General features: G+C 49.0%; 1 protein-coding gene across 7 annotated transcripts in view; it reads left to right on the top strand.

The window, feature by feature from the left end:
- The first annotated feature begins 4,144 nt into the window (after positions 1-4,144).
- Positions 4,145-20,892, top strand: part of FLNB (filamin B) — a 139,511-nt gene continuing 122,763 nt past the window's right edge. For 3 of the 7 annotated variants that reach the window (XM_061397397.1, XM_061397396.1, XM_061397395.1), the window contains exon 1: positions 4,146-4,618. In XM_061397397.1, coding sequence (XP_061253381.1) covers positions 4,327-4,618 — 292 coding nt within the window. In that variant the 5' untranslated portion in view covers positions 4,146-4,326. Of the gene's footprint in view, positions 4,619-20,892 lie in introns of all 7 variants that reach the window. The other 4 variants (XM_061397400.1, XM_061397399.1, XM_061397398.1 and 1 more) reach the window with 2 other exon arrangements.

Here is a 20,892-nt window from a genome sequence, read left to right as displayed (position 1 = left end):
GCAAGTGACCTGATTTCTTCTTCTTCTTTTTTTTTTTTTCAGCCTCAGTTTCCCTACTTGTAAAATGGGGCTGATAATAACACTTTGAGCATCAAGCTCAAAGTGTTCTTGAGAAGATTAAAAAATTAAGCCCCAGGGCTTCCCTGGTGGGTCACTGGTGAAGAATCTGCCTGCCAAAGCGGGGGACACAGGTTTGATCCCTGATCCGGGGAGATCCCACATGGAGGAGCTGCTACGCCCGTCAGCCACAACTATTGAGCCTGTGCTCCAGAGCCTGGGAGCTCCAGCTACTGAGCCTATGTGCAGCAACTACTGAAACCCACACACCCAGAGCCTGTGCTCTGCAGCAAGAGAAACCACCACACTGAGAAGCTACTGCAAAGAGAAGTCCGTGCACTGCAACCAGAGAGTAGCCCCCAGCTCTCCACAGATAGAGGAAAGCCCGGGCAGCAACAAAGACCGAACACAGCCCCCCACCCAAAAAAGTATTAGTAGTGATAAGGATGGTATTAAAAACAAAAAAACAAAAAAACCCTCCCAGACATGATGCTTAGCTCAGTACCTGGCACTAGGAAGTGGCCAAGTACTACAGCTGTAGGATCAGAGATAAAATCACAATCACGTAGCCCATTGAGTGGCTCCAGTAAAGAATGGCTTTCATGAACACTGCTCTGCCTGTTCTGAGCGTTACCTTAGCCAGTGGGTGAGTGGGAGAGTTGGGGTACCTTTTCGCAGCAACCTGCCTCCTAGCAGCCCCCACCTAATCTTAAAATCTCAGGGTAGGGTTGCCTGGTGGGGCCCCTGGACCTGTAAAACACCTCTGCTGTTGCCACCCCTGTAGAGGAAGGCCAGCTCTCCCAACACCCCTCTGTCACCCTCCCCGCCAGAGTAGGCTTCCTCTTAGCACCCGACCCACGTGGCTCCAAGGACCTCTGCAATCAGGGCTGGCAGAGGAGGGTGAACCCTCCCACTTCTCCAGGGAGCTCCTGAGAGAACCAGCTCCTCTTCCTCTAGCGGGTGGAGACAGAGCAAATATTCTCAGTTCTATTTTGCTTCTCTTTCTTTCTGGCAGGGTGTGGACACTGGTGTAAAATTACAACTGAGGAGGCCCCCACCCTAGCAGAGAGGTGCATCTGGTGAGAATGGAAGTTCACTTTGTAAGTCCTGGTTCTTTGTCTCTGTTCCCTTTGGAAAGTGGGCTTCTAAACCTGGAACCTTCAGATTTCGCTGTTTGATGTCTGTGACAATAATAGCAGTATCGGCCCTCTCAGCTGACATGTACCGCCAAGTGTTATACACGTGGTTTCTCATTTGTCAGAAATTCCTAGGAGGTACACTGTTAATGTAGGCTACAGCTAAAGAAACAAAATCAGGGTAGCTGTGGGTCCCTGCTCTTAATCATGATTACTGTATTGTCTTTCTTAGCCCTTCCTTAGCATCTAGTTTCTGTCACTCTGTGACCTTAAGTATCTGATTACTCTTCTCAACTTCAGTTTCCTTACCTGTAAAATGGGGATAATAACATCTTCTGGAGTTGCTGTGATAATTAAATGAGAATATCAGCACTTAAGAAGCAGAAGCTTCCATTATTATTTTTACTATTACTACTATTCTTATTATTTCTATTATTTTTTGTTAAATGAGAGCCTTGTCGACATAACTGTGGAATGCATTGGTGAAAATGCTCCCTGCAGAAATGCCTGCCCTCTTCTTTTATCAAATGTTGATGGAGAGCCCTTTGAAGACCTTGTGTGCTTCCTCCCCTTGTCACCAAAGCCACTGATCACCCTCCTCCACCATGGTTATGGAGTCCCCTTCACTCCGCATAAACTGCTCCCTTGGGTGTCTCCTGATTGGATGTGGAGAATCACCAGACTCATCCTAAGACAGGGACGTCTCAGCTCAGAGTGAGGTGGACTAGATAGTTATATGCAGAACTTAGTTATCTGTGTCAAGACTTGGTGAAAACAGACATATCTCCTAAGAAAGCAGAACCTTAGTACATTATCAGCTGCTGAGTGAACTGAGTTGATCATATTAGCTCCAGTCTCACCTAGCAGGGAGGAGGTCCCCTTGGGAGTGAGAGACTGGCTGATAAGTTTTGATGGATGCCTTTGGGTGGAAGAAAGCTTGAGGAACTAGAAGCCTCGCACATGGGGTAGGCAAGGTTACCCACAGTGCCTTTAGTGAATCTGCTGCTCAGGTTGTGTAGACAAAGACAAGGTCCAGGCTGGGAACAGCATGACAGCTTTTAGGCATAGTACAGACTTTGGTGTTAGACCCAGGTTCACGTCCAGCTTTGTCCAGTCCTTACCAGCTGACCTCCAGCAAATTTCTTCACTTAATCACAAAGAAGGGGAATGATTCTTCCAATAGTTACTGATCCTAACAATGGGCCAGAGCCAGGGCCAGGGCCAGGTAATACCTTCTCTTCCTCAAGACTCTTCTGGGCATTTCCAGTGAGTGAGGCACTCTATCTGAAGAAAGTGCTTCACCTTGTACACAAATGATCCGTTACATAAGGCTACAACCATACATCTGCGGGCTCCTCCCAGAGCTGGAAGCCCTTGACAGCTATCCATCCTGCCCAACCTCTTCCCAACTGGGTCCTTAAAAGAATTAGATGTGACTACAGAGAACCAGAGAGAAGACAGCATGAGAGACTCCGCCTCATGTTGCTGGCTTTGAAGATAGAGAAAGCAGCCTCTGCCAAGGAATTTGGGAAGCTTCTAGAAGCTGGAAAAGCCAAAGAAATGGGTTCTTCCCTAAAGCCTCCAGAAAGGAATGGATCCTTCCAATACCTTGATTTTAGTTCAGTGAGCCCTCTGAGGGACTCTAAACTACAGAAAAGCAAGATAACAAGGTGTGCATGTGTGTTTAAAGACAAAGTTTTGGTAGTTTGTTACAGCAGCATTAAGGAACTAATATACATGGCAAATTATGGTTCATTTCTATCACCACCATTAGGGTGTTTGTGATAGTTGATTTATACTTTTTCTCCCATTAGTCTATGAACTCCTCATGGTTAAATTATAAGTTTGTCTTATTTACCATTTGTTGGCAGGAGTCTGAGTAAACTCCGGGAGTTGGTGATGGACAGGGAGGCCTGGTGTGCTGCGATTCATGGGGTCGCGAAGAGTCGGACACGACTGAGGGACTGAACTGAATGATAAGAAGGCTGATAGCCCTTCAGTTAGTAGGCAGTCAATAAATACTATGAACGATAATACTATAATTCATATGTGTTCAGTTAATATGAGAAGGAAAATGTCCATTTCAGGGACTTCCCTGGTCACAGTGGTTAAGAATTCGCCTTCCAGTGCAGGCGACAAATTTCAATCCTTGGTTCGGGACCTAAGATCCCACATTCCACCTGGCAACTAAGCCAGCGCGCCCCAACTACTGAGCCTGTGCTCTGGAGCCTGAGCGCTCCAACCAAAGATCCCACATGACGCAACTGAGACCCGAGGCAGCCAAATAAATTTATTTTTTTTTAAGTCCATTTCCTTCACGATGCTCCTAGTGCCTAACACGGAGCCTGTGGACTGTGTTAGTCGCTCAGTCGCGTCCGACTCTGGGCACCCGTGGATTGTTAACCCGCCAGGGTTCTCTGTCCGTGGAATTCTCCCGGGAAGAATACTGGAGTGGATTGCCATTCCCTTCTCCAGAGGGACTTCCCAACCCAGGGATCGAACCCTGGCCTCCTGCCTCGCAGCCAGATTCTTTACCGTTTGAGCTACAGGGAAGTCCTTAACACAGAGCCTACCTAGCACACAGCAATAGCTCAATAAAAGGTCTTATTGAAACTTATTGAACCTGCAGGTGGATGAAATACCCCTCCCCGCCAACCTCTCCCGTGTGACCCATGCCACCGTCCCTGCCCATTCTGTCCAGGTTCCTACCTCTGCACGTCCCCTCACTCTGGAACCGGGTGACCTTCTTGAGAAGCCGGACATCTCCCGCCTAGCTTCCTTTCACCGAGGCGGTGAGCACAGAGCGCGGGGACCCCAGAGGACTTGGGAGTTCGCGGGCCGCAATGCCCGCTTCGAGCGGCAGGGGGCGAGCGTGGCCCGGGAGCGCCCTCCTGAGGGTTGGGACGGGGCGGGGCTTCAGGGGCGGGCCGACTCAGTGCGCAGGCGCGGGGCCAGACGCCTCGCGCGGCCACGGGCAGGCGGGCGCAGAGCAGCCCTAGCTGCGGCTTCGGTGGCAGCGAGTTCGAGCCCCGCTCCCGCTCCGCTTTGGTTTTTTTCGCTCCCCGCGGCCCTTGGGCTTCCATACGCCAGTCTCCGGCAACTCGCTGCGCATAGCGCTCTCCCCGCCGCCAGAATGCCGGTAACCGAGAAGGACCTGGCGGAGGACGCGCCCTGGAAGAAGATCCAGCAGAACACCTTCACGCGTTGGTGCAACGAGCACCTTAAGTGCGTGAACAAGCGCATAGGGAACCTGCAGACCGACCTGAGCGACGGGCTGCGGCTCATCGCGCTCCTGGAGGTGCTCAGCCAGAAGCACATGTACCGCAAGTACCACCAGCGGCCCACCTTCCGCCAGATGCAGCTGGAGAACGTGTCCGTGGCGCTCGAGTTCCTGGACCGCGAGAGCATCAAGCTCGTGTCCATCGGTGAGTGCCCTGGCCCGGCCGGTACCCCTCGCCCTCCAGCCTCCACCGCGCGTGCGCCCCTGTGGAGGCTGAAGCTCCCTGTCGGGTGCCCCACCACCACCACCGCGCCGACCACCCGCGGGCTCCGTGTGGGCTCCGGGACCGGGGGACGTTGTCCCCCGAGGGCGCGAGGACAAAGGGGACCTAGGCCCCTTCGGGAGATCCATCCTCCAGGGCGCTCTCCTCGTGTGCTCGCTCCCTGCCGTGCGCCGGGGCTGTGCGCCTATTGGGGGCGGTGGGTTGAAGGTTCGGGTTGAGGCCGCACGGGGAGAGTCGGGGCTGTGGCATTTCTCTGCAGCTGGGGTGTCGCTGCAGGAGCTGGGGTGTCGCAGCGGGAGCCGGGGGACTGGAAGCCTCAGGTCCGCGGTCCCTGGGGGGTGGAGCCCTCCTCCGGCGCTCCCTGGAGCGCTCGCCCCTCTGCGCCCCGTGGCCGCCGAATGGGCGTTGGCTGGGAGGCCAGGTGGGAAGGCCCCGGGAGGGACTGTTCTCTGAATCCTGGGCCTCCCGCCCAGGTGGAGACGGGGACCTGGCGGTCGCCGGAAGGGGTGTGGGCCCCGAGGTGGGAAGGAGAGCCGCGGGGGTGTGTCTTTCTCGCTCCCAGCTCGGCTCTGCCCGCGTTGTCGCCGCCGAAGGTGTCATTCAGAGATGGGTGGTGGTCACAGTAACCGCTGCCTTGTAGGAGCCCCAGCTAGTGCGCGCTGGGTGCCCTCAGCCTTCCCAGTCATCTCGCTCCTCACGCAGCCTGCGAGCTGGGGCGCCGTTAGACCCCTGTTGCAGACGAGGCGGGGCCAGAGGGTTAATGGGCTTGCCCAGGCTAGCGAGGGTCCAGCTGAGAATTGAAGGAAGTGGGTGACAATTAAAGGAGACTTTGCCTTCCTCTCCCCGCCCTCCCCACACCAGGGTCTTCCTGAGAGGGGGGAGGGAGTTGGCGTTGGGTTCCTCTCCCTCGCCTCCCCCCGACCCGCAACGGGGGAGGAAGAGTGGGGGTGAGGTCCCCACTGTGACCTCGGCTGGTTGAGGGCTTCTGGAAGGGTCACAAGGCGGCCGATGGGTGTGGACTCTAAGGATCGGGGCAAGGGGCGTGTAGCGTGTGTGCCCGCGCGAGTGTGTTTGTGTGCAGAGTGTATGTACACAGAGCATGTGTGTGGAGAGCATGTCATTGTGCAGAGAATGTGTGTGCAGCTACATTGTGTGTGTGTGTTTGCGTTCTGCCAGACGAACCTCGTGCCGTGAGTAGCTGCCTCAGGTCTCTTCCTGAGGAAAGCAGGCCTAAAGCTGGGTTCCGAGGCTGAGCCTCCTCGTCCTCTCCACCGCCCTCCCCCACGCCTGTCTTGGCAGGTAGGGCTGCTTCCTGGGCCACCGCCCAGTCAGCCTCCCATGGAGGGTAGCGTCCCTGCCCTGGGAAGCTGTGTGACATGCTGTCGCCTTTGGGGCACCAGTCTCCTGCAAGGAGGAAAGGAGAACCTCAGTTTCTCTGGGAATTATTTTCTTTTCAGATTCCTCAGATCCCTCTGAGGAATCTCAAAGGCCGGCTGGGCTCAACATGGATCCCTTCTTCTTTGCTTTGAAAATGTGTATTTATTTAATTAACTGAACAAAGAAATTTAAAGTAAACCAGGAGTGTCCGAACATGACATGAAATCTCTTAAAAAAAAAAACAAAAAAAACAAAACCACAGTACTAGAAAATCCTGGACCGACTAGTCTGCCAGCTGTTTACAGAGGCTGCAGCTGCCTGCGGCATGGTTTCCCATCAGCGCCCCCAAATTGAGGGCGTTATTCTAGACTTTGTCTGGCCCCATACATCTTTCCCCTTAGCCCTCATGATTTTCATTCCTGAACCCAGCCAGGCCACAGCGACTTCTACCGTCCTGGCATTTCAGGGTTAGCGTTCCCTTCCCTGGTTGTGGTCTGTGGACTTTGGCAGTTTCTCGCTATGAACCTCTTCCTACCACAGTTTACACTGTTTTATTTTCTCCTTTTAAATAATTTCTTGGATCATATTCCCCAGAGTGGGATTCCTGGGTCAAAGGGTGTGATCACATTTATGACTCCCGTCACTGGCTGCCTAGTTGTTCTCCAGAAAGATCTTACAGCAAACAGGTTTTCCAGCCTCTGGAGCCTGGAGGGAGAGTTGCCAAGGGCCAGGACTCCCTGAGGCGGTAATGCCTGAGGCCTCTTCCCTCTGCTCCTGGGACTGTGCAGGGTAAAGGCCCTTCAGAAAAAAATTCACATCCTGCGAGGACTTCAGTTCAAGCTTTCCCTGCTTATGCTGTGTTACATTGTGCTGACGATGACAAATGAGCTCCAAATGAGTGTGTTCTGTTGATGACCCCGCTGATCGCCACCTTGAATCCTTGAGATCTGGTTTCCTTGTCTATGTAATGATTTCCCACCACTTCCCAGTCCAGGCCAAGTGCTTAGAAAATGGTTGTTATTACTGGGGATGGTGGTTAATATCATTGTCTTCAGTCGAGTCCGACTCTTTGTGACCCTGTGGACTCTAGGTTGCTACTCTAGGTTGCTATCTATGGACTGTACTGCGCCAGGTTGCTCTGTCCATGGGATTCTCCAGGCAAGAATACTGGAGTGGGTTGCCATACCGTCTTCCAGGGGATCTTCCTGACCCAGGAATTGAACCTGTGTCTCCTGCATTGGCAGGTGGGTTCAAATTGGGGAGGAGCCTGGTAGGCTACAGTCCATGGGGTCCCAAAGAGTCAGACACAACTGAGCAACTTCATCTTTCACTTTTCTTTACCACTAGCACCACCTGGGAAGCCGGTTGGTATCATTGCCTCTATTTAAAGTTGGGGAAACAGGAGTGAAGTAACTTCTTGTGAGTGTCACCCAGCTGGTGAATGTTGACTGGAACCTAGGTCTGACAAGTTGTTGATCTTGAGGCTTAACTGACCTATTTTTCAGGGTCAGAAGTGAGTAAAATACAGCCCCATTGTCCCACCAGAGAGCTCATATGAACACAAAGTTTTGTAACTCTGGGGTGTAGGGGTTATGGTTGGACATCCATGCATTGAGCCTCTGACCTTGAACAAAGGGAGGGCTTAGGTGAGGGATGAGAACTCCGAACTGTGAAGAGGGTCCATGAGATGAGTGTCATGTCAGGAAGTGAGCAGAATCAGTTTGCACCTTTTTTTGTTTGCTTGGTTTTTTGCTTTTCTCTCTCCTTCCCTTCTCTTTCCTTTGTGCTGTGCTCAGTTGTGTCTGACTCTTTGCACCCTCGTTGTCTGTAGCCCGCCAGGCTCCTCTGTCCATGGAAGTTTTCATGCAAGGATACTGGAGTGGGTTGCCATTGCCTTCTCAAGGGGGTTCTTCCCAACCCAGGGATCAAACCCTCATCTCTTGCATCTCTTTCTTTGGCAGGTGGTTTCTTTAGCACTAGCACCAGTGGGAAAGCCTGAGTTTGCAACTTATATCTTGTTTTGAGGTGAATTTGTTGAGGGAATAGCTGCCCTGTCTTCAGTGGTTTTGTTGTTTGTTTGTTGGAGATTCCTACTACCAATGGGAGAAATTTCCCTCCTGTGATCTGGGAAAGTAGCTATGCAGGGTTTTGTATACTTTGGGTAGCTCCCAACAACATAGGTTGTGGGACTCATGAGAGCTGGGTATAGGCGCCAGTGTGTGACATAGGTGGTCGGATGCTGAGAGCAGTGTGGCTTTTCTGCCTCGAATTCCCTGGCTGTTGTTTGTGTGTGTGATTCCTTGTGAGGTGGGCCCATCCTCGGCTTCATCCCAAAGTTGAAGTTACTTCTTATACCCTGGGCAGTTCATAATGAGGCCTCAGCATATTTAATTCCAGTTGTCTGCCAGGAGCTGGCAGGTTTATTTACTTGTTTTTCCAAAAGCTTTTCTGATCCTGGGCAGTGCAGCCAACTTGGAGAAGGAGTCTCCCAACCCAGGAATGACAGTCAGGGCAGCCTAGAAATTTGGGTGGTATGTTTTGGTTTGATCCTTTATATAAAGGAATTCTTTCCTTTTTAATGGATGTGGTCTGACCCTGATGTTTGCTTAAAGTACCTGTGCTGGGCCAGCACCCCAGAATAGGCGGGGTGCATGTTCCTAAGATCTCCGGTCACTGGGCAGAGTTTCCAGGGTGGTAGGTCACTCACTCCGTTTTCTTTCCTTTCGTCCCACTCCCACCAAAATAATGTGCAAGTAATAGTAAATCCTGCTCTGTCCTGTAAATATTTAGCAAACACCAGTGTGTCTTTCAGGCAGTGTAGTTCACATCTAGAAAGAAAAAGAAAGTGTTAGTCGCTCAGTCGTGTCTGACTCATTGCGACTCCATGGACTGTAGCCTGTCAGGCTCCTCTGTCGGGATTTCCTAGGCAAGAATACTGGAGTGGGTTGCCATTTCTCCCAGGGATTGAACCCAGGTCTTCTGCATTGCAGGTAGATTCTTTACCATCTGAGTCACTAGTTCTCATCTAGGAAAGGCTTAAAGAGCAGCAAGATAGCAGGCTTCCTGAGAAGTTTCTGGGCTACTTGTAACAACGTAACACATTAGTGTCAGTTTGTTAAGAGCTAGGATTCTTGGTTCAAATCCTACTTGCCACTAAGTAGCGATTAAGAAACTTCTGTGCTTTGGTTTGCTTATAGCTTAGATCGGGATAATAGCTACTCCTTAAAAGGTTGTTGTAAAAACTAAACAAGTTAATATTTTTTAAAGTGCTCAGAGCAGTTCATGGCACATGAACTGTCGGTGCTGTGTGTTTGGTTAAATAAATAAAGTGCTGTCCAATAATATTCTCAGAAGTCACACTGGAGAGTTTGCACACCGAAAGGACATTTAAAATTGATACCATGCTGGGGAGACCAGCTTGGTTGGCTAATGGCGATTCCTGTTGCTCTAATAGGGTTATGGATTGCCCAGAGGGTGTCCCTTCCTTTGCAGGGGGTGACCTCTGGTTGTGTTATGATTTTTTGCCTCCAGGACCCATTCATTCCGGCTTTGTTTCTGAGAGCTGGACAGGAGTTTGGAGTGGCTGGTCATTCCAGTCTCCCACCCGTTCAGGAATCTCAGGGCCAAATCATTTCCAGATGGTAGTTCGACGTCTGCAAGCTCCTCCAGCAATGGTGGGGCCAGCATGCCAGTCAGCAGCTGCCTTCTTTCTTGGAGAGTCTGTGCTGAAGGAGAGCTTTGATTTGGAGCCAAATTATGTCTCCTGGGCACTCTCTCTTCGCTCCCCACCCGGAGAGGGGGTCCTGATTCTGTGCTGTGAAGCCATATCTTGGGTTAGTCAAGGATGGCTGCCTTGCTCCTTGGGCAGCAGCTGCTCAGGAGCCTTGGGGCCCTGCTTGCATTGGCTCCATGGCCAGGGTACTGCATCGCCCTGCTTTCTCTATAAACGGCCTTCAGGGTAGCACATACCTGAAGCTGTTTCTCACCGTCATTCTGACCCATAACCGTTGTGCAACTCTAGTCCACTGCATTAACCTTTCTGAGCCTCAGAAAGGTTTGTAAAATGGAGGCGAATGATAGTTCCTATCATAGTTTTGCCGAGAGCATTCGATTTGAATTGGTTAAGTTACAGCATAATGCTGGCGTCGTCATTATTACTATAGTGGACTTTGTCTTATCCTCAGTCTATTCTCTGGCCAGTCCTGCTGCCGTCAAACGGTGTGTTAGTTATCCCCCTCCCTCCAGCTTGGAATTTCCAAGGTGCCTCTCAAAATCCTTTCTCTCTTCCTTTCCTCATTTAACCAGCATATGAAAGACCAGCCCTGAGCCAGGCTTGGTGCTAGGGCCACAGGAATATAATGAGAGTCATGTCCCTGGCTTGCCTTACTGCTCAGCACAGAGGAGAGACAAGTCAGCAGGGAGTGTCCTTCTCAAACCTTCAGGCACACACAGATCACCTGGGAACTAGAAAATGGGGGCCCGTTAAAAATGTCAGCCTGATTCACTAGATATGGGGTGAACTCTGAATTCTGGTCTTCCAGAACAGACTGGCTCCCAGTTGTCAGTCTGCGGACCACCATGTAATAGTAAGGACTAAGATGACAAGCCCTCTGAGGGGGAAGAGCACCTTCTGTCAAGCTGGACTGGGTAGTTTGGAGGGCTTCCTGGAGGAAGGGGCTGTTGTGCTGAAACCTGAAGCCTGACTATAATTAGTCAGGTGAGCCCAGAAGTAGAAGAGTGTGTCAGGTGGAGATTGGAGGGGTGGTGGAGAGGTAGGCAGGGGCTGGCTCACAAAGGACCCTTTGAGGCTTGAGGTTGCCAGTAGAGCATCTTCCTTTAGGGAGCCTAGGGGGAAGGTAAGTGAACCCAGCTGAAATGGCTCAGCTAATCTGAGGATCTCTTCACTGTTGCTCCAGTTACTCCTATCAAAAAAGAAAAAAAAATTGAACGTACCCCTTTCTCGTACGTGTATGTTTATAAGCTGTATACATATACCACTGTCAGTCTGTATATTAAATATTACTAAAGTTTAATTTCTTTTTAGGTAGCAAATCCAACTAGAAGATCTGGTTTTTCTTCTGCTGTAATGGATTATCTTTTGCATCCTTGGGGTGCATATACCCTGTTTGGGGGCCCCTGACAGCTTGCATATCTATATTTCCTTTTCCTTTTTTCCCCATATTGTTATTAATCTGTATTTGTTTATTTTTTAAAAATTTACTTGACTGCTCCAGGTCAGGATCTTTGGATGTGGCCGGTGAACTCTTAGGTGCAGCGTGTGGAATCTAGTCCCCTGACCAGGAATTGAACTCGGGCCCCTGCATTGGGAACTCAGAGTTTTAGCCACTGGACCACCAGGAAAGTCCCTGCATTTAGTTTTCATCTTTAATTTTTCTCCATTGAAGAGGTAGATCTATAATTATGACCTCTTCCCCCAACAAATTGAACCAAATGATTAAACCCAATTGGATGAGCCATTTCCATCTAATGGTGTGGTATTTCCTGCTCTTAAAAAAAGATTAAAAACTGTCTTTCATGACATTCTAGGCTTCCCTAGTGGCTCAGATGGTAAAAGAATCCACCTGCGATATGGGAGACCTGAGTTCGATACCTGGCTTAGGAATATCCCCTGGAGAAGGGCATGGCAACCGACTCTAGTATTCTTGCCTGGAAAATTCTATGGACAGAGGAGTCTGGTGGACTACAGTCCATGGGGTCACAAACAGTTGGACACTGCTGAGCGACTAAGTAACACTTTATGATGTTCTGCTACAAGCCATTTTACATTACTATTGTAAATCTAGTTATGCATTAAACATGTTTGATAATCACCAAATGGACTCACGTTATTGTATGATAAACAGCAGTACTTTCTTCTTTGGAGGCTGGGAAAGCGGCCTTGAGTGTATAAGGTGCCTGACTACTTTTCTTCAGAAATTGAGTCCCTGTTCTGGGAAGAGAGTCTGTTTTGACAGAGTGTTGACTTCCTCCTTCCCCCACCGTCCAATCCTGGCGCAGATAGACAGCGTGGCAAGGAGGACGCTTGTGCTCCTCTGTTCTTGGTTGCAAGAATGCCCACCATGATGCCCTTCGTGTACCGAATGTTGCTGTGTGCACACATATCTCTAACATAAGATCTAGTGTCTCCCTGTGCCTGCTGTGTGCTAAGCATTATCCTGAGTGCCTTGCTTTGATTACTTCTAATCCTCGTTATGAACCCTGCACAGAGAGTGGCTTTATATCTATTTCCAAGTTATAGATGAGAAAACCAAGGCTCAAATCTACCTCACTTCACATGCCAGCCATGATCCTTGCTTCCATTAAGCTGTAGTTTTTGTTTTGTAGTGTCAAAGTTGGGTTCCACACTCAGAAAATAGATATATTGTTGTTGTTTAATTGCTAAGTCATGTCCAACTCTTTTTCAGCCATATGGACTGTAGCCTGTCAGACTCCTTTGTCCATGGGATTTGCCAGGCAAGAATATTGGAGTGGGTTGCCATTGCCTTCTTTAGGGGAACTCCCCAACCCAGGGATTGAACCCACATCTCCTGCATTGGCAGGTGAGCCCTTTACTGCTGAGCCACCGGGGAAGCCTGCAAATGTTACAGTGAGAGATTTTCTACTGCTTTACTCCTGTTCATTTCTATTTTATTTAAAACACTTTTATTTTACTTGAACATTTGGACTTGGTTAGTGTGAAATTGAAATTTCCTTCTATAAAACACAGCTTTGAGGGGCCCATTTGCCTTACCTCTTCTGGCACCATGAAGCTTTCATGGGGGTCTTCTTTCCAGTTCTTGGAGACGGCTCTCTGGTTCTTTCCTGCCTTTTTTTTTGGTTTTCAGGGGCAGTGATTTCATTGCAGGTCTGGACAACAGGGACCAGTTGAAAGTCTTCTTGGGGGAGCCAGGCAGAGCTTTCTTTGCGAGGCCTGGAAGTCAGCAGTGTGGAGGAGGCTGCCTCCTTGCTGCAGTCCTGTGGGGCTTGCAGTGCCCACCACCTGTGGGTATATGGGTGGGCTTTGCTGAGACCCAGCTATACTGGGAGATCCTTGGTGACAGTCGACATTGGCACAGCTGTGCTTTGTCAGCAGTGACCTCACCCCACATCCTTTCCTTCTGCTACCTGTAAACATTAACTGGCAGGGGCAGCAGGGTGGAGGTGGGGCATTGGGTTGCGATTGCCACTGAGCAGAACTTTTCTTTCCTGGCTGGCACTCAGCCTGTATCAGTCGAGCAGCCCTTGTACAAACTTCCAATCCAAGCCAGCTGTTGATTGCTCATATTCAAGGAGCCTGGGGGGCAGGCCCCTTACTGCACCACCAGGGCACCAAGCCGTGTGCTCCAGGCCTGCATTTGTGTCCCTAAGGGGCTTCTCCTGCAGTACAGCTCCTGAGCGATCAAGCTGGTCTTGCTGGCCGTCTCTAGGTGCTCAGCCTCCCCAGAAATCGCAGGGCTGGCTTGTTGAAAGGTCTGGGCGTTAACACAACACTCCTGTTCTCCCTCTCTGAAGGCCCTTTATGCTGGCATGAATTCCTTTTCTCATGGAGATCTGAAAGCTCTTTTGACTAAATGGGTCACCTTTCTGGGTATTTTCATAAGGCTGGTCAGCTTTTGCCACGCCAGACAACTTTTCTGGAATTTCCGTTTAGATATAAAGGCAACCAAAGAGGTTGGAATTATTTGGAACCCCGTGTGGAATTTTGGCTTTTGAGCTATAGGGAAATGGGTGGGGACTGTGGCAGGGACTGTGTAAATTCCCTGCGTCCCATAAATTAAGATTTTGAGATTAGCAGAGGCAGGCAGCGGTCAGCTTTCCTTCAACAAATGGGAGTGGTGCGGCTTTCTGCCTCGTGCTTATGGTGACCCAGGCAGAGGCAGGCCTCCCATGAAGCCAGGGGTATGAAAGCAGTCTCAGTGACTAGAATCAGATTCCTCCATCTCCCCTGCAGCCTCGAAGAAAATAACCAAGTTCTTATCATGCTGGTACTGCACTGCTTGTGCGCACCTCCCTGAAGTGATTTATCAGATATTCTGGGAAAACAAGAATTATTTGGCATTCTACAGCCTGCTGGGAGCACAGCTCAGACTGGTGCTTTTTTTTTTTTTTTCCTGTCCTGGACCTTCACAGCGGCACAGGGCTTTCTCTAGTTGTAGAGCACCAGCTTCTCATTGTGGTGGGTTCTCTTGTGGGACGTGGGCTCTAGAGGGCAGGGTCGGTGGCTGTGGCACACGGGCTTAGTTGCCCCCTGGCATGCGGGATCTTCTCAGACCAGGGATCGAACCTGTGTCCCCTGAATTTCAGGGAGACAGAATTTCAGGCAGATTCTTAATCCTGGATCATCAGGGAGGTCCAGCTTGGTACTTCATGCACAGGAAGAAAGTGATTGTTCCCTCAGTGAGGTAAAAGCAAGCCAGAGGAGGAGGACCAGGCCCTGCTGCCCCAGGGGTCCTCAGGTGCTGAGGCCTTGGGGCTCCAACCCTAAAGGGCCTTTGTGACTTGGCAGTTCTGTTAATTGAACGGAATTAGTTCTGGGTTCTGTTTACAGGATTCCTTGTCAGAAGAGGCAGAGGCTGGAAGACCAAGGGTGTGCTGCTGGTGGGACTGGGGGCTGCTCAGTGCAGCTTCCAGCCATCCCAGGGCAGAACCCAGAAAGTGTTCTGGGAGAAGGAACCTTGGTGGATCCTGGCTTGCAAGCACTGGGCAATGGCTTGTCACTTTCCCCATCTCCACTACAGCTGGATCTTGGGGAATGCCTCTTCTGCTGGGAAGTCCTTTACAGGAAGTGATTGAGGTGTTACGTTACACTTCCAGAGGGGCACAAATCTCTTACCGTAATCACCTCTCCTCTTCTTAGGACTTTTGTTTGAAAGCCGTGGGGAGTCACAGCCAAGGTGGGAGGGCACCCACAGCTCCCCCCTCCCCTGGTGCCCTTCCAGTTCATAGCTGACTGAGCTGTGTTGGTCTCCTAACTTGCCTGTCTTGTTCTTCTACTGGCTGACGACTGCTCCAGGTCAGGTGCTGTCTCTGGGGCCTTGGGCTTGGCTTTTAGTAGGAATATAATAAATAACTTATCGAATAAATAAACAACCTCCAGCATAGATGGGTTGAATAGTAAGTTTGGTACTTTGACTTGTTTGCAGCGTATTTGCTTTCAAAAAATGTATGATCATCAGGCTACAGAGAAATAGGAGTTATGTGCGGTGGACAATTGGATCTGGGGTCCCAGCAGAACACCTCAGTTTTGGGGACAGTGAGTGGTAGTCGCTCAGTCGTGTCTGACTCTGCGACCCCGTGGACTGGACCTTGCCAGGCTCCTCTGTCCATGGAATTCTCTGGGCAAGAATACTGGAGTGGGTTGTCATGCCCTCCTCCACGGAAATCTTCCCAACCCAGAGATCGAACCCAGGTCTCCCGCATTGCAGGCAGACTCTTTACCATTTGAGCTACCCGGGAAGCCCCCAAATGTTCATCTTTTGGGACAGTGATGCTGAACATAAAGAATTCAGCATTTTGTAGTCATTTTTCGAACATCCATAATTTACTTCAACTGTTAGAAAACAAGGCGTTTTCCAGGTTGGCCATGTGAGAGTCAGAAAAATGAACATCAAAAGAAGCCACTGAAAGACACTATGATCATAGTAATAGTTTTGTTAATAGTAAATATATATTGAGCATGTGCTGGTACCAGGCATTGGGATAAATCCTTTTCAATAATGGCTAAATGAAACTCCATTGCAACCCCGAGCTGTGGTTATTGTGGTAACCCCATTACACAGACAGGGAAACTGAGGCACGCCCAGTTCAGCCAGTATGTGGCAAGCTGTGACTCGAACCCTCTCCTGAGATTTCAGTCCTCAAAGGAGGACATGTCAGCTCAGCATGTCTTTGAAACTCACTGCTAATAAGTTGTTTTTTTTTTAATGAAATGAAAAGTTGCATTTGTAGTTCTTTGTTTAAAAAAATTTAGAAACAAGAACATAGAAATATAAAGAAAAAAATGCATCACCTGTGAAGAATGTTAAGTCTTTTTTTTTTTTTTCTGTTTTTCCAGAGTTTTGCTTTCAGCTCTCTTTTGATCAGAATGTGGAAGAGGGGATGCATTTTCTTAGGAAAAAGACTGTGGGCTGGAAATGTTTTGTGAAATCATTTTGATCATACTGATGGTTGTAACAAGATTCATCCTTGAGTTATTGCTGAACTGTGGTCAGCATTAAAATTGGAGGTCTTGGTTGAGGCTCATCATGGTTTGCAAGTCTCCCTTCGTCTAGAAATATGTTTTGGTCAACCACAGAGTGGGGTGTTGCAGCCACTTCTGTCTCTTAAAAGTTTTTAGGATCAACTTTTATTGGGACTGCCAGGGTCTCTTAATAATAGTAATTATCTTTGGTTACATTGTGACCTTGTCTTGTGAACTGAAAGATACCTGTTAGTTGCTCAGTTCCCTTAGCTGTTTAAATGTCTCAAATATGCTCGGTAACAATGTAGTTGGTTCACTCCGTCGGGCTAAGTTGCTTCATTCGTGTCTGATCTTTGTGACCCCATGGACTGTAGCCTGCCAGGCTCCTCTGTCCATGGAATTCTCACCCTTGCCTGCCTGCAGACTCTCAGATGTCTGAAGATTGTCTGCAGCCCTGAGTTGTTCTTTGGTTTCTTGGAGACATTTTCTCAACAGCGCTCAGGACACCAGATCCCTGCAACCATCCTGTCTTGGTCTTGTTTGAGGCAAAGGAGATAGACTGTAAACCACTTTTAAATATAAATTGAGTCATTTCCTCAAGTGCTTAAGAGTATGGGTCAGTTAGACCCTGCTACTTAATACCTAGGAGACTCGCGGCAAGATGCTTGACTTATCCCAGGTTATGTGCCCCAGGCTGTATTAGTACCCCGCTCTTGGTCTTACTGAGGGTAAATGATACAGTTCCTGTAAAGCACTCCACCCAGCCCTTGGTGGACACTAAGGGACCTGAACTGGTGGTCACTGCCTTCCTCCCTCCTCTTAATTCCTGGGCTAGTGGTGGCCACTTTTGACTGGAGGAAGAAATGGCCTGATTATCTTCTAAGGGGAAGGGTGGGTCAAAGAAATTGGTGACTCAGAAATTGGTCAAAGATACCTCGTACCTTTTAGGGTGTTTTTTGACAAAGAAGTAGCCTGGATTTTTGAGGGCAGGAGTCATAGGTCAGTGGCATTTCCTAGTCTTCTGGACAAATATCCCTTAAGAATAGAAAATAGGTGCCAACTGTTCTTGACACAGTCCCTGACTTTCCCTTTTTTCCTGTTTGGCTAGTGTGTATATATACATAGACTAGCTCCTTTGTCCTCCTTCCCTTCTTTAGCCTTTCTTTTTGTCTCCCAGCATGTCCTTTGCTCCCATTTCTTTCTCTCCTGATATTGCTCTCCTGGAAGTGGCTGTAACACCGTCCAGAGTCCAGGTGACTGCTCACGGGTTTGAGTCTTGACTCTGCCACTTGAGAACTGGCTGACCCCAGCTCACTGTTCTGCCTCTTATTGTTGTTCTGTCGCTCAGTCATGTCCAATTCTTTGTGACCCCATGGACTGCAGCACGCCAGGCTTTCCTGTCCACCACCTCCCGGAGCTTGCTCAAACTCATGTCCATCGAGTCAGTGATGCCATCCAACCATCTCATCCTCTGTTATCCCCTCCTCCTCCTGCTTCAGTCTTTCCCAGCATCAAGGTCTTTTCTAATGAGTCAGTTCTTTGCATCAGGTGGCCAAAGTATTGGAGCTTTAGCTTCAGCATCAGTCCTTCCAGTGAATATTCAGGATTGATTTCCTTTGGGATGGACTGGTTGGATCTCCTTGCAGTCCAAGGGACTCTCAAGAGTCTTCTCCAACACCACAGTTCAAAAGCATCAATTCTTCAGTGCTTAGCTTTCTTTACGGTCCAACCCTCATATCCATACATGACTACTGGAAAAACCATAGCTTTGACTAGATGGATCTTTGTTTGCAAAGTAATGTCTCTGCTTTTAATATGCTGTCTAGGTTTGTCATACCTTTTCTTCCAGGGAGCAAGTGTCTTTTAATTCCATGGCTGCAGTCACTGCAGTGATTTTGGAGCCCAAGAAAATAGTCTGTCACTGTTTCCATTGTTTCCCCATCCATTTGCCATGAAGGGATGGGATCAGATGCCATGATCTTAGTTTTTTGAATGGTGAGTTTTAAGCCAGCATTGCATTATTATACTGAAGCCCTGCCCCTCCCACTAACCCTTTTCAGCCCCTAGTGGAGGAGAATGAAGAGAAACCAGTCGTGCTGGAGGATAGGTGATGCTGACTGCCTTGAACACTTTCCGCCTGAAGCGCAGCAGCTTATCCTAGCTGCTCTCGCAGCCCCAGCCCCACTCCTTCAGCCTGGCTTGTTGGCTGACCTGGCCCTGGGCGCCGCCGTCTTTCTCTTCTAGTCCTGGCCCTTTGACATCTGGGATCATGGTGGATCATGGCCTGAGCCACCTGTCAGGATTTGTGGGGCCCTGTGTGTGGTCTTGAACCCAGCACTGTCTAACCTCGTCTCACGGAGCCACCAACATGTTTTTACAGCAGTTCTTGGGAACTGGACTGCTGGGCTGACAACAGCCTGTATAGACAGCATCAAGATTGCCCGAATGGGGTGAAGGAAGGCATCTGGCATTGCAGACTGTGGCTGCTGAGACCAGGGGATGTGGGAGGTTGGGGGGCAGGCAGGATTCTCAGTTCTTGTCAGGAGTATGCTGGTCTTGGCCCAGACAGACTGAAGGGATCTGTGTCTCATGTAACTACCTGCTTCTCCCAGTTACCCCTTGAGTGCAGCTGCCTGCTGTGTCCTTTGTTGGGCCACGTTTCTAATACTTGACTTTTAGGGAGTGTCATTTTTTTAGGTCATCTTTTGTGGGGGCAGGGAACACCCAACATCTTTCCCAGAGATAGAATTTGTGGAGGGTGGGGGGTTACTTCAGTGAGTGACTAGTGCAGATTTTTATTTTTTAATGATTGTATTTATTCTTACTTCTTTATTTTTGGCTGTTCTGGGTCTTCATTGCTGCACGTTTTTTTTCTTGTTGTGGCCAGTGGGGGCTACTGTCTACTTGGGGCGCGTGGGCTTCTCACTGCAGGGGCTCCCCTTGCTGTGGCTCCCGGACTCTGAGCCCCGGCTCAGTAGTTGTGGCACACGAGCTTAGTTGCTCTGAGGCATGTGGGATCTTCCCAGATCAGGGATCCAACCCGAGTCTCCTGCATTGGTCAGTGGATTCTCTACCACCGAGCCACTAGGGAAGCCCGATTTTTATGTTTTGATACTGGGAAGATATTAGTCAGCCAGAGTACCATTTGCATGTGATAAAGCAAAAATTTAAACCATTATACAATGGCTATTGTTTCTTTTTCGCCAGCTCTTAAAGTTGACCAACGGTTAGGTGTTATCAATAAGATCAGCTCTGCATCTGGAGACCAGTTTCTGGTCCTGGAAAAGGGCCAGAGCAAGTTGGATTTGTCAGGATTTCCGGTCCCAGGCAGATGGCAGGACCAGGCACTGTGCCCTAACCCCAGGCCTGCTTCTGTCATCCCGGGTGGAGAGCCCCGACCTCTCAGCCTGCTTCCCCATCTGTAAAGTGGGAGATCTGGCCTATGCCTGTGTCTCCCCAAATCCAGTTATTTGTAAATGAACCACCTTTATTCTTTTTGCCATCTCCCATGTCTCTTATTCAATTTTCACTCACCACCCCTCCCCCGCAGTTGACTGACTCACTTTTAAAACAAATGTATTTGGAAAGGAGACTTTCATAATATGGAAAAGCAGTGTCACTAGGTAAATCGAAGGTAACCATAAATAAACCCCAAACAGTGTCATTAAATCCCAGCTGGTGCTGTTTGCCTGTTCTCAGCAGGAGGCCTACTCTTTTGGTTAAAAGGAAAATTAACCAGAGGTGAAGAGGTATTCAAAGTCACCTACAGCACACTCAGCCTTTTTCCTTGACCTACTCCAAAGAGTTGAGAAAGAATTGGAAGGAGAATAAAGTTTTCTTACCTGTAGCACAGAGTAGTAATGCATAGATACTTTGTTCAGTAAAGACTTGTGGAGCCTCTGCTGTGCACCGGGAGCTGTGCTGGAGGCTAGGAGCATAGAGGGGATTGGGGCTTGGAAGAGTGGCTAAGAAAATAATTTTTAAATTTGAGTATTTTGAATGAACAATAAACTTATTTCAGTCCAGAATAATTCTGGGCTTCCCAGGTTAGCAAAGTGGTTAAGAGTCCACTTGCCAATGCAGGAGATGCAGGTTCAATTCCTGGGTCAGGACGATCCCTTGAAGTAGGAAATGGCAACCTGCTCCAGTGTTTTTGCCTGGACAGAGGAACCTGACTGGCTACAGTCCATGGGGTTGACCTGCAAAGAGTCGAACAAGACTGAGTGAGAACATAACAAATCCAGAATAATTCTAAAGAAACAAAACATATTGAAATTATATCATACTTGAACTATGATACATTGTTTCAACTATTGTATCCTAGTTGAAATTGTGTCATAGTTCTTACAGTAACAATCCATCTTAACCATTTATGTGATGGTAACCGATTTTGCCTCCCTAAAGCTTGCTTTGAGTTGAAACTCTCTTGGAGTCCCTGTCAGTAGATAAAGTAAAACAAATATGCTGGATATACTGTTTGCAGTATGGTCCCTTCCCCTCAGATTAGCATGTCCCATAGTTCCTACAAAGCACGATGAACACAGGATTGGATCTCTGAATTACCTCTGGCTATTCTCCAGGAATGGATGGTATGCTCTTAAGTAGTCTTAAGATCTGAGAGGGAGCAGAGGGTGTGGAC

Source organism: Bos javanicus, chromosome 22 (genome assembly GCF_032452875.1).
Source record: "Bos javanicus breed banteng chromosome 22, ARS-OSU_banteng_1.0, whole genome shotgun sequence".
In the NCBI taxonomy this organism is placed as follows: Eukaryota; Metazoa; Chordata; class Mammalia; order Artiodactyla; family Bovidae; genus Bos; species Bos javanicus.
Note: the sequence above shows the minus strand (reverse complement) of the source record. Positions and strands in the feature narration are given on the sequence as shown.